The following is a 13,935-nucleotide window of genomic DNA, read 5'->3' on the forward strand; positions in this document are numbered from 1 at the left end:
GAAGATGCACATCAACCTTCTGGAACTGATGGCAATCTTCCTGGCCATGAAGGCTTTCAAAGTACATCTGTGCAACAAGGTCGTGTTGATCCGGACGGACAACATGACCGCAATGTACTACATACAGAAACAGGGAGGGACACACTCTCCACAGTTGTCTCATCTGGCTCAGAGCATGTGGAAGTGGGCCATTCAGAGGAACATGTTCCTCATGGCAGAACACCTCCCCGGCAAGGACAACCAGATGGCGGATCTGCTCAGCAGACACAGCCACCAGATGCACGAGTGGGAGTTACACCCATCAGTACTCCAACCGTACTTCCAGCAGTGGGGTCACCCAGAGATAGACCTATTCGCGACAAGCGAAAACGCAAAATGCCAAAGCTTCGCCGCCAGATTCCCACATCCGCAGTCGCAGGGCAATGCGATATGGATGAACTGGTCCGGCAGATTTGCGTACGCTTTTCCCCCAGCACCGTTGATACCGCTGGTGGCTCGCAAACTCCGACAACACTCCCTGACACTCGTCCTAGTTGCTCCCACGTGGGCACGCCAGCCGTGGTACACCACCTTCCTCGAACTTTCCGTGGTACCGCATCAAAGGCTGCGGATCAAACCCGCGCATTTGACGCAGAACCATGGAGAGGTTCAGCACCCAGATCCGCAACAGCTGAACCTGGCGATCTGGCTCCTGAAGTCCTAGAGTTTGGCTATCTCAATCTGCCACCTGACTGCATGGACATCATCAAGGAGGCCAGGAGACCTACTACAAGAGCTTGCTATGCAGCCAAATGGAAAAGGTTCGTCATTTATTGCGGTAATAATGACATTAACCCGCTGGACGCATCCATCCACGACATCATATGTTACCTCTTACACCTATACCGATGCAATCTGGCGTACACCTCTATACGTGTCCATTTGACCGCAATATCAGCCTATCTGCAAACCAGGCAGCACCTCTCTCTATTCAGAGTGCCTGCCATCAAAGCATTCTTGGAAGGACTCAAACGAGTCATTCCACCTAGTCACCCACCGGCTCCAATGTGGAACCTCAACTTGGTCCTCACACGCCTGATGGGTCCACCCTTTGAACCTCTACACTCATGCGAGATTCAATTCCTTACCTGGAAAGTAGCCTTCCTGGTAGCGATCACTTCCCTAAGAAGAGTTAGTGAACTCCAGGCACTAACCGTTCAAGAGCCATTTATTCAGGTTCACGCCAACAGGGTCGTACTACGTACCAACCCCAAATTCATGCCCAAAGTAATATCGCAGTTCCACATGAACCAGACTATTGAACTGCCCGTTTTCTTCCAAAACCCACAAACTGTTGCAGAGCGGGCATTACATACACTAGATGTACGGAGGGCCCTCATGTACTACATCGACAGGACTAAACCCTTCAGGAAGACAAAACAACTATTCGTTGCCTTTGCCCCACACCACAAAGGTAACGCCATCTCCAAAGCAGGGATAGCCAGATGGATAGTTAAGTGTATTCAAATCTGTTATCAAAAGGCAAAACGCACATTAACTATTCCACCACGAGCCCACTCAACACGCAAGTTGGGGGCTTCCATGGCCTTCCTAGGAAATATTCCCCTGCATGATATATGCAGAGCAGCCACATGGTCCACTACACACACATTTACAAAACACTATTGCGTAGATGTGCAGTCAAAACAGCAGGCAGCTGTAGGACAGGCTGTTCTCAAAACACTTTTTCAGACCGCTGCAGCTGGCACGGGTAGCCGCCGCCAATAGAGGGCACTGCTATGTATTCTATGCACAGATATGAATTCAGCAGCCCACATGCCTCGAACTGAATATGCTACTTACCAGTATGCATCTGTTCTTGGCATGTAGGGCTGCTGACATTCATATCGCCCTCCCTCCTCCCCGGCGCCTGTCGCAGCTGCAGCTCTCAGAATTATTGCAAGCATGGTCATCACTTTCTGTATCTACTCCATCACTGCCACAATGGCGAAAAACAATCTGAGGATGGAGAGGATGCCCATGCGCACTGTAGTCCATGGGAGGAGTCACCTATCCAAGGATACTTCGAAGACTCTTCCAGGACAACAACGTGCAAACATCCGGACCCAACACTAGGCGGCGATCTATGCACAGATATGAATGTCAGCAGCCCTACATGCCAAGAACAGATGCATACTGGTAAGTAGCATATTCATTTTATGGCATAAATATCTTTTTTGGTGTGTGTTCCCCTGTGTCAGTAGATCCATGATGTGTAATTGTGTACAAAGAGAAGAATACTGTTTCCTGTCCCTTGTATATATCATTTGTTTATTTAACCTTTAGCCAATCTCCTTCATTGCGCAGTCTTTCATAATAACCCGGTCTCACCGGTTTGGTCCTCCTTTAGGAAACCGTATTTCAAGAACTATGTCAAGGTTTGTTGGAAGATTCAGATGATGAAGAATCGAAAGCCAAACCTGTCAAGGCCATGGAGGACAATGAGGACCAAGAAGATGAAGATGAAGATGTGAATAGAGGGAATCCAACATCAAAGGCTGCTGTTAGAGAGAAGAAAACTGAGAGGCAGAGGAAACGAGAAAAACAAGAGAAAGTTTGGGTAGGCAAACTTTCATGTGTATATGAATGTGTATGCATGTGTGAATATAATTATTTTTTTGCCCTGAAATCTTGACTTGTGAAATTTACCTGTCTATCATCTAGTGGTTCCTCATTTTACACTTGGTTCAGTTTATCTCCTGTGGCATTATACTGGTTTGTGGCTGCAAGGCATGGGTGCCAGAAGTGACAGATTACATTTCAACAGCAAGATTTCAGAGCAGACCATGCCTGAATATGTGTTATTGCCAAAATTGCTGGCCAGAATTGCTCTTAATTATTTGTCCTTCAAGTAATGACCTCGCCACGTGTAAGGGTCTATGTAGAGAGAGATTTTATTTTGGCTACGAGCAGTAAGTCTTAGATGACCTGTGTTGGAAGGCGGACCCCGAGGAGTCGGTGAGACCACCAAGGGGGGGGCCCTCTCACTGCACGAAGTAGCCTAGCGCTGCCGAGAAGTCTCCTGAGAGATCCTTCTCCTATCCCGTACTAGCACAGTAACACCACCACACCGGACTCAAGGAGGTTGTCTCAAGACAAGCAATTCTTTATCATCAATAAAAGGTTACGAGTTCAATATTTACACGAAGGGATCGAGGGATCCACCAAAAGTCTCAATGTCTCTTTGGAAGGGTAGGGGTAGCGGGACAGTCTTTGGCAGGAATGTGGTACGAGGGTACCTGGGGCCCAGTTCTTATCCTCACGCTGGAGGACCTCCGATCTCGGAGGGGTCGAGCCGCGACGGCGTCAGCAGGGCTCTGGCGTACAGTTCGTGGAGAGCCGCGATTCAATCAGCAGGGCTCTCAAGATGGTTTCTGCTCAGCTCGAGCCGCGACGTCGTCAGCAGGGCTCCGAGGAAGGTTTCAGCGAGGTTGGGCCGCGACAGCGTCTGCAGGGCTCCGATGTTCCAGGTAGTTCAGAAAGGGTTCACAAGAGGGAGCCGCGACGCAGTCAGCAGGGCTCGTGATGGTTCCGGCAAGAGTTCGTCTCCGTAGGGTCAGCCGCGATTCGATCAGCAGGGCTCTCGACTCCGGGATACAACTGCCGAGCTGTGGTGGGGTCGCCCCAGATATAGGTCTGGAGCCCTTTGATGTCCGGACCTATGCGCCCGAGGGGGCGGAGTGGCCGGGTGGAGGTGGCCAGACGCCCAGCAGGAGAGGCGCCAGGCCCATGGGAGTTTGCAGGGTGATCACACCTCGAGAGGGGAGGACAGTTGGGGGTCCCATCGATACTGTCCTCCGCCGGGGCGATGAATGGTTCCTGCGGCACCCCCTGGCCAGTTCGTGGTGCCTCGATGTCGGGGCTTCGCTGGGGTCGAGGCCGGGTTGAGCGGGGTCGCGCCGGCTGGGGCACGGTGTGACGTGGATGCCAACAAGATGGCGGAGACACGAGGAGTATGCGACCACGGCCAGCTCCGGGTGAAGGGCCTTGGTGCAGTCCAGACGGGTGGCCCGTGACGGCCGGGGCGGGGAACGGCCACAATCCAGGGGGTTAAGGACCACGCCACGAGGCCAGGTCCAACAGGCGTCCCCCCCCAGCCGAAGGCATGGAGAGTCACCCATCTCCTTGGGGATTCTCCTCGTCAAGGCGGAAGAAGCGGGACAGGCCGTCGGCGTTGGCGTGGTCATTGCCGGGCCGGTGTTCGACGTCAAAGTCCATCCCTTGTAGCGAGATGGACCATCGCAGCAGCTTGGGGTTTTCGCCCCGCATTCGCATTAACCATTGCAAGGGCCGGTGGTCGGTCTGGACCCGGAAGTGGGCGCCAAAGAGGTAGGGCCGGAGCTTCTTGAGGGCCCACACCACAGCGAAGGCCTCGCGCTCAATAGTGCTCCAGCGTTGCTCCCGGGGCAGTAGTCGCCGGCTGATGAAGGCCACTGGTCTGTCGAGCCCCCTTTCGTCAGTTTGGGAGAGGACGGCCCCGATCCCATACTCTGAGGCGTCCGTCTGTACCACGAACTCCTTCTGGTAGTCCGGGGCTTGCAGCACCGGAGCAGTACACATGGCCGTTTTGAGGGTGTCGAAGGCTGTTTGGCAGCGGGGTGTCCAGTGTACCTTCTTTTTTTTTTTTTTTTTTTAAAAAAGGTTTTTCATTTTATAATGGAACAAGACAGTAGGATCAGGTGCCAAACAAGTTCCCAACAGCGATAAGAGGCAGGCAGAATAATAGACGTAAGCAATAAACAGCAATCTATTGGATCAATGGCGCAGACACAGGAAATTCAGGATGGGGAAGAATATCATAAACAGTTGCGCCTGCAGGCCCCCGCCCTAACGCCCAAGAACACCCCGGAAACTGTGGCACACATGAAAAGGCAACGCTTCACAACAAAGGAGGTGTACCACGCTGATCCCAGAAAAGAAAAAACAAGAAGAAGCGGAGAAGAAAAAGGAGGCCATGGAAAAAGAGATAAGAGACTAAAGAATCCCCTCCCCCAACCCCCCACCCTGCACCTCTGCAAATGAGTACGGCCCCCCCCCCCAGCAGTGTGCCTGTCGCCCTGGAACTAGACCCGAAATATAGAAGAAACAGGGAAAAAGGAGTAAGAAAAGAACCCCACCAGACGGGGGGGTAGAGAAAGTATAATAAACTGGAGGAGGGCCTTCAAAACATACCCCCGGCTTCTCCCTCCCGCACGGTGAGGTCTCCCCACAGCAAACAATAAGCAGCACAAAATCGACCATATCAAAAAGGATGGGGAGCATTATGCACCTAATATGCTAATAGCTATGTCATGAGAGTACGCAACCCCTGAGTCAGCCCGTCTACTAGATGACCACTCCCGAAGGATCAGCCTTATCCTTGACCACTCTTTGCAATTCGGCCCATGCCTACCCCTTGACCCAGCGCCATGTCCGATGTTCCAAGGTAAAGGAGTGTCCAAAAACGACCGGGAAGCGACGCACACAGGTGGGGTGGAAGTCTCTGAATACCAACACAGTCCGCATCTTGGAGGGACGTCTTTCCCAGTGTTGCCCCAGGATCTGCACTGCACACAAGGTCCAGGAAGGCGGAATCAGCCAAAGCAGACAACCGTTGCTGAAATTGTCCCTGGGTCGCCGGAGGCCGTGCACGGGACGAGGCCACCACCTTCCACTCAGGTCCAATACCTCCGGAACAGATCAAACCCTCAGCTGGCCGATCACACGGTAGCATACTGTCCGGAGCGTCCAGCTGTGCACTAATCGCAGGGGTGGCCGCGACATTGTCCTCCTGTGTGCAGTGTGGGAAGTCCCTGTGTACCTGTGGACAGGCAGGCCGCCACTGTCCCAACGCTGATGCCACACCATCGAGCTTACTCCCCAAGACCCCGACGCCCCGAGCCAAGGAGAGATGAAGGGCACCAAGGGCCTCTAGGAGGTCGCCGTACCCCAGCACAGCTCTCTGCGATCGCTCCGCCACACTCCCAAAAGTCACACACTCCCAATCCTGCTGCGACCCAGTGGACAGGATGGTAGGCTGCATCGCAACAAGATGGCCGCCGGGGAGGCCCGACCCGTATTGGGGCCGGGACCCAGGGACAAGCACCTCGAGCCAGTGTACCTTCTTGGGCTGTTTTTTGGATGTTAACTCTGTGAGGGGGCCAACAATGCTCCCATAGTCCCGGATAAACCGCCGGTAGTATCCGGTGAGGCCCAGGAAGGCCCGGACAGCGGTCTGGGTAGTGGGGGGTTCCCAGGTCTGGATGGCATCTATCTTCGCTTGGAGGGGGGCCACCTGCCCGCTCCCCACTTGATGGCCCAGGTAGGTCACGGATCCGTAGCCGATTTGGCATTTGCTGGCCTTGATTGTGAGCCCGGCCCGCTGGAGGGCGGCCAGGATGGCCTCCAGGTGGAGGAGGTGCTCGGCCCAGTGGTTGCTGTACACGGCAATGTCATCTAAGTAGGCCGCGCTGAAGGCCTCAAGCCCGGCCAAAACCTTGTTCACCAGTCTTTGGAAGGTGGCCGGGGTGTTCTTCATTCCGAAGGGCATCACCCGAAAGTGGTAATGCCCATCCGGAGTCGAAAAGGCGGATCTTTCTTGGGCGCCGGGGGTGAGCTGGATTTGCCAGTACCCGGCGGTGAGGTCCAGCGTACTCAAGTAGCGAGCGGCCCCTAGGCGGTCGATCAGTTCGTCGGCCCGGGGTATCGGGTGTGCGTCCGTCTTGGTTACTACATTCAGGGCTCGGTAGTCCACGCAGAATCGCAACTCCGGGGGGTGGCCTTGGGCACCAGGACGACAGGGCTGGCCCACGGGCTGTCGGAAGGCTCGATGACCCCCAGGGCCAGCATCTTCGCTACTTCGGCCTGGATGCAGGCCCGCACTCGGTCAGGCACCCGGTAGGCTCTGTGTCGTATGGGGGGATTCTCCCCGGTGTCGACGTCGTGGACGCACCAGTGGGTCACCCCCGGGGTGAGAGAGAAGAGGGCTGCGTAGTCCCGCAGTAATCGCTGGCAGTCGTTGCGCTGCTCCGGGGTCAGGGACGAGGCGAGTTGGACCCCTTCGATCGATCCATCGTGAATGTCGGATTGCAAGAGGTCGGGCAAGGGCTCGGAGTCGTCCTCGCCCCCCTCGTCGGTCGCCAGCAGCAGGCTCAGTTCGGTCCGGGCGAAGTGGGGTTTTAGCCTGTTCGCATGTAGGACCCGGAGGGGGTTCCGGGGGGACTCCAGATCGACCAGGTAGGTGACGGGACTTTTCTTCACCACCTTGAAGGGCCCGGTCCACTTGTCCTGGAGGGCGCCGGGTTCGACCGGGGCCATGACCCATACTTTCTGACCTGGCTCGAATTCTACCGTAGAAGTGTTGCGATCGTACCACCGCTTCATGTCCTCCTGGCTGGCCTCGAGGTTGGCTTCGGCTATGGCTCGGAACTTGCGGGTCTGGTTTCGGAGGGTCAGGAGGTATCGGTAGACGTCAGGAGGGGCGCCTCGGGGCTTCATCTCCCAGCCCTCCTTGACCAGGCTGAGTGGTCCGCGGACCGGGTGTCCATACAATAGTTCAAACGGGCTGAACCCCAGGGACTTCTGCGGGACCTCCCGATAGGCAAACAGGAGGCAGGGCAGCAGGACATCCCATTTCCGCCTGAGGGGTTCTTCCAGGCCCTGGATCATCCCTTTCAATGTTCGGTTGAACCGCTCAACCAGTCCGTTCCCCTGAGGGTGATATGGTGTCGTGAACTTGTATGTGACCCCGCATTGTTGCCACAGGGACCGCCACGGTCGCTCACCACTTCGCTGGGGAATCCCACTCGGGAGAAGATCCCCATCAAGGCCCGGCCTACCACAGGGGCCGTTATAGTTCTGAGCGGGACCGCCTCCGGGTACCTGGTGGCGTGGTCCACGAGGACCAGGATGAAGCGGTGGCCCAGGGCGGTTTGGGGGTCCAGGGGTCCCACAATGTCGATTCCGACTCGTTCAAACGGGGTGCTGACGGCGGGAAAGGGCTGGAGGGGGGCCTTGACCCGACCCCCCCGTCTTTCCGCTGGCTTGGCAGGTCTGGCAGGACCGGCAGTGGTTGTCCACATCTCTCCGCATCCGGGGCCAGTAGAAGTGGGTCACCAGACGACTGTACGTTTTGTCTTGCCCCAAGTGTCCGGCGAGGGGCACATCATGGGCCAGGTTGAGAAGGAACTCCCGGAAGCGGAGGGGGACCACCAACACGCGGCCGGCCCCGAGTTCTGCCACTTTCTGTTCACTGTACAACAGGCCCTCGGCCCAGTAGATCCAGTGGGTGCCGGTCTGGTCACCGTTGGCTTGCGCGATCGCCTGCTGTCGGACCCCTTCGAGAGAGGGACAGGACTGTTGCTCTTGCTGGAACTGCTCTCGGGTGGGGCCCCCTTCATGTTGCCATTGCGTCAGCTCTGGTAGGGCGCTCGGAGAAGCCATCTCTTCGGGGGAGGATTCGCTGGGCCCGGGGTCGGTGTCCGCCTCCTCCTCGCTGCTGGCGGGAGGGGGTGTGAGCCCCTCGGGTCGGGCAGTCCCGGAGGTCGAGGATGAGCGGGGGGCCTGGGCGGTCATGGACCGGGTGATGGCGCAGGCCCAATCAGCCAGTCCCAACATTCGGAGGTGCTCTCGTCGTTCTACTTGAGCCCAGGGGGAACTCTCCAAGTCGTTCCCCAGGAGGCAGTCGACCGGGGCGTCGTCGCGCACTGTCACCTTCAGCAGGCCCGTCACCCCTCCCCACTCGAAGGGGACCAGGGCCATCTGGCATAGGCTTTCGCTGTTGTCGGCCGTCCGCACAGGGCACAGCACATTCAGTAGAATCTGTTCAGGGGTCACCAGGTGGCAGCGGACAGCGGTGATACTGGCGCCGGTGTCGCGAAGGGCTTCGGCCCGTTGTCCGTTGACCGTGACCTGCTGCCGGTACTTCTGGGTGTTGGTTGGGATGGGGGTGCAGGGTACCATCTCTCGGCTACCCAGGCAGACCAGGGACATGGCTGCCGGCTCCCACTCAGTGTTTTCTCGGTCGAGGGCCTCTTCTTCCTCCTCTCCCCCCAAGGCGGCGGCTGTCAGCTGCCGGGGCGGGGGCCCGCCGGCCCCGTTTCTTCGGTTCAGGGGGCAGGCCGGGTCGCTGGCAAAGTGTCCGGTTTGTTGGCAGCCATAGCAGGTCACTGGTGGCCGTGGTCCGGGTCGGGCCGGGCCCACCCTTCGCGCTAGGCTCGGGGAGAGATGTGGCTGCGGTGGCCCTCGAGGGGGGCTCCTGGGGGCCCCAGCGGGAGGGTCTCGGTTCCTGTTCGGCCCCCCCCCCCCCACCGCGCTGGCGTGGGGGTCCGTTGGGGTTCCTCTGGTACTCCCCCCATTGAGCTCCGGGGGACCCGGGAGTTGACCCATCGATCGGCCTCGACGGCAAGTTTTCGCGGGTCGGTCATTTTGCTGTCGAGGAGGTGCTGTCTCAGTTCCACGAAGCAATTGTTGGAAAGATGTTCCCAGACGATGAGGTCGACCAGTTGCCCGTAGGTGGTTACTTTGCTGCCTTTGATCCACCCTTCTAGGGCCCGACTGAAAAAGTCCACATATTCCACCCATGTGGTACCCGGGATTTTCTTGCAGTCTCGGAACCGCTGGCGGTACATCTCCGCTGTTAGCCCGTAGCGGGTGAGCAGGGCCTCCTTCATGTGATCGTAGGAGGTCATCACCTCCTCCGGTAGCTGGAGCAGCGTGTCCCGCCCTTCACTCAGGAATCGCCCCCACAGGCCTGCGCCCCAGTCTTTTCGGGGCACTCGATGGGAGGTCATGGCCACCTCGTAGGCCTTGAACCATTGTTGGATATCGTCATTCTTGTAATACTCCTTGACGACCTCCTTCGGGATATGCACCTTGGCCTCGGGGGGCGGTAGAGTGTCTCTAGTACTGGGGGTGTTGGTCCCTCCGTTCTTGGCCTTGATCTCGAGCTCCTTGAGACTGCGCTCGTGCTCAAGAGTTAGTTTCTTTTCCTCCAACTCCCGGTGTCGTCTCTTCTCTTCTATTTCTTCTTGAAGGCGTAGCTGCTCGAGGGCCAGTTTCTTTTCTGCCAACTGGAGTTCGCCGTCCAGTCGCAGTCGGGCGAGCTCTAGTTCGTGGCTCCGGACCTTTTCCCGCTCTCGTATTTCTTCCTCGGAGAGGCCGGTTTCTAGGCTCTTTCTTCCTCCGGTTGCCGGGGTCAGTGCGGTTGCTGTGGTCTCCGTCAGGGGCAAGGGCCCTTCTTCCTGGGAGGGGCCTGCCCCAGCCTCCAACCATGCCCTCAGAGCTTTCTGCATCTCTTCCTTGGTACCGAGGCTGGTGGTTGCAATGCCTTTGTCTCTGCAGAACTGTTTTAATTCTTTGTGCGTATATTCTTCCAGCCGTTCGGGCTGGAACTCCATTGTCGCGTTGTTTTCCTGGCTGCTCATGATGCTATTCGTTTGGATGGGTAGCTAGTGGGTACTGGCTGGTACGTACTGCGTTCGGCTCGGATCCCGTCGCTGGCCACCAAATGTTGGAAGGCGGACCCCGAGGAGTCGGTGAGACCACCAAGGGGGGGGCCCTCTCACTGCACGAAGTAGCCGAGCGCTGCCGAGAAGTCTCCTGAGAGATCCTTCTCCTATCCCGTACTAGCACAGTAACACCACCACACCGGACTCAAGGAGGTTGTCTCAAGACAAGCAATTCTTTATCATCAATAAAAGGTTACGAGTTCAATATTTACACGAAGGGATCGAGGGATCCACCAAAAGTCTCAATGTCTCTTTGGAAGGGTAGGGGTAGCGGGACAGTCTTTGGCAGGAATGTGGTACGAGGGTACCTGGGGCCCAGTTCTTATCCTCACGCTGGAGGACCTCCGATCTCGGAGGGGTCGAGCCGCGACGGCGTCAGCAGGGCTCTGGCGTACAGTTCGTGGAGAGCCGCGATTCAATCAGCAGGGCTCTCAAGATGGTTTCTGCTCAGCTCGAGCCGCGACGTCGTCAGCAGGGCTCCGAGGAAGGTTTCAGCGAGGTTGGGCCGCGACAGCGTCTGCAGGGCTCCGATGTTCCAGGTAGTTCAGAAAGGGTTCACAAGAGGGAGCCGCGACGCAGTCAGCAGGGCTCGTGATGGTTCCGGCAAGAGTTCGTCTCCGTAGGGTCAGCCGCGATTCGATCAGCAGGGCTCTCGACTCCGGGATACAACTGCCGAGCTGTGGTGGGGTCGCCCCAGATATAGGTCTGGAGCCCTTTGATGTCCGGACCTATGCGCCCGAGGGGGCGGAGTGGCCGGGTGGAGGTGGCCAGACGCCCAGCAGGAGAGGCGCCAGGCCCATGGGAGTTTGCAGGGTGATCACACCTCGAGAGGGGAGGACAGTTGGGGGTCCCATCGATACTGTCCTCCGCCGGGGCGATGAATGGTTCCTGCGGCACCCCCTGGCCAGTTCGTGGTGCCTCGATGTCAGGGCTTCGCTGGGGTCGAGGCCGGGTTGAGCGGGGTCGCGCCGGCTGGGGCACGGTGTGACGTGGATGCCAACAAGATGGCGGAGACACGAGGAGTATGCGACCACGGCCAGCTCCGGGTGAAGGGCCTTGGTGCAGTCCAGACGGGTGGCCCGTGACGGCCGGGGCGGGGAACGGCCACAATCCAGGGGGTTAAGGACCACGCCACGAGGCCAGGTCCAACAACCTGCAACCCACTCTGCCAACGAGAGTTGTGCAGCTGCCCCTTTGGTCAAAGCAAAACAGGCTGATTAGCCGGCCTGCCTTAGAAATATGACTCTTAACGCCCTTCAAATTCTGAGCAGAAGCACTCATTGAGTGCCAGCAGGACCTTTCCTCTCTGCACCTCGCTGTAGTGTGTGTTTGTGTTGAGCAGGAGAGAGTTGGAAAAACAAATGGGAGTAAGTGAGGTGGAGAGCAAGAGCTAAAACTGCGCCAGAAGGGAAGTTGAATGGGAAAGAAGGCCTCGAAGTGATGCCATACAGTCCAGGATCAATCTGTGGGGGATTGATTCCTGAGAAGGCTGCAAGTTGTCAGCTAGTTGTCTTCAAGCTTAGCATTCTGATTGGTCGTCGGACATTAATGATCTGGTTAGGTTGCAGATAGTTGTTCATTCTGCGCCTTTATTTCTGTGCCATATTATGGAAAGTGCCAGAGGGGCGCACCAGGCGTGTGCACCCACTTTTTGCACCCCAGTCACTTTGCTGCCCCTTCTATAACATCAGACACTTGCGCTCCCCTTAAACTAGAATATGCTAATGCACATGTGGCACAATCTCAAGGGGGCTTTGCGTGATTTGCTTGGGGCCTTTGCCTGGTGCAAAGGATCTGTCCTCTGAGTGAGGTGGACATAGTCAAACCCCTGAGGGTGCCCCTCGCATGCACCCCACTCCTCCACAGACATACCCTCTGCAGGTGGATGCTGTCACTTGATTCAACCAGCTGCAGGAGAGTATCTTGCTCTACCCCAACTCCTCCCCATGTTCCCCTACACTCCATTCCAACCCACCCCCCCCCCTCTCCTTTGAACCAGAGGCTGCACGGTAAAAGGTGGACCGGCTGCTTCGAAGCACCTGATCTATTACGGAAAGATGTCTGGGGGCACAACAGGCATATTCATGTGCTTCCTGCAAACCAAGGTACTTTGGTAGTACAGAAGGGGCTAGAAATGCTTCCACAGCCCCTTCAGTATCAGAGGTCACGCCAATCCTATATATGCGCTGGCTCCATCTCAAAGAAACTTTCTCCTATTTGTGTCAAGCATGGCCCCAGGTGAGTGAGGGAATCCTTTACACCCGTGCCATGTTATAGAACCTTGGCGCAGCGGCAAAGAAGCTGTCGGGAGGTGCATTGACTGTGTGCCACATAGAGGTGACGTACAGTCTGTGCACCTTGTGAGGGTGCTATTTCTGAGGGAGATTCAGGGGTCCTTCACCAGCCAATCATTTCCCTGCATACAGGTGCAGTAAACTACTGTACCGGTCTGCAGCAGAGAGTCCTTCCCCTACTCTGAGTTAAAGCAGAGGAAAAGTCTGTTACTTCAGTGAAAGGCAGATCGGAGGCTTTAAACTGTTGCTTCTCCTTTCACTAGCGTGCTACTCCCATTGGGCTGGAAACCACACTTTTGCTATGTGTCACACATTTAAGGTTTTACAGTGAGAATCTTTTCTCGGTTCACATGCTGTGTAATATTCCGTCATCTAGTGGTTGGGTCTGAAATGTTTTTTCTTTTTTTTTTCCTTTTTGACTTTGAACTACTCTCCACCGCCCCAACCCCCACTTCCCACCATGGCATCAGACGTGAACTCATAATATCCCAGTGCATGATTGCCATCTTTGGTGTCTTTTTTTTTTTTTTGTCCTGCCATTTTGGTTTTGAACCACGGTCCATGGCTTCAGGTCACAGTTCACCGAAGGCAAGGACGACTATGAGGAGAACGTCAAAAGAGAAAGTACAGAAATAATCAGCTGATCACAAGGAGAACTGAAAAACGCGGAGACTGAAATCTTAGCTTTTTCTTTTGGGCTTCGACTAAAAGAGTTGGAGAATGTATGGCTGGTAGGGGATGGGGTTTGATGGCCGGAGTCTTTGGAAAACATGGAAAAATACACCCTTTAAATGTTATCCAAAATGCACCATAAGCTCGCTCAAGCAAACAAACTCATGGTTTGGAACCTTTGCTTCCATAGGACCAGAAGTATGAGGGCTGTGAGACATGCAAGGAGTATTTTCCCAGATTTTATAAGTGACCGAGAAACACGGGTGGGCTCACTCAGTCAGGATGCAGACGTAGGCCAAATAGCCCTCTAAGAGGCTTGGGACTGTTGCATTAAAAAGAGTAAACCGAAGTGGCTCAGGGGGGAAATGGCTTGACCTTGAAGAGAGCGCCTTCCACCTCCACATAGAGGAAGTGTAGAAAAAGCCAATGAAAGTCACAGAAAG

General features: G+C 56.0%; 1 protein-coding gene across 1 annotated transcript in view; it reads left to right on the forward strand.

The window, feature by feature from the left end:
• Positions 1 to 13,935, forward strand: part of NOP53 (NOP53 ribosome biogenesis factor) — a 118,711-nt gene that overhangs the window by 60,301 nt on the left and 44,475 nt on the right. Inside the window, exon 8 of the mRNA XM_085625272.1 lies at positions 2,390 to 2,599. Within this exon, the coding sequence (XP_085481398.1) occupies positions 2,390 to 2,599 (210 nt within the window). The remainder of the gene's footprint in view (positions 1 to 2,389; positions 2,600 to 13,935) is intronic.

Source organism: Triturus cristatus, chromosome 9, assembly GCF_964204655.1.
Source record: "Triturus cristatus chromosome 9, aTriCri1.1, whole genome shotgun sequence".
Taxonomy (NCBI): Eukaryota; Metazoa; Chordata; class Amphibia; order Caudata; family Salamandridae; genus Triturus; species Triturus cristatus.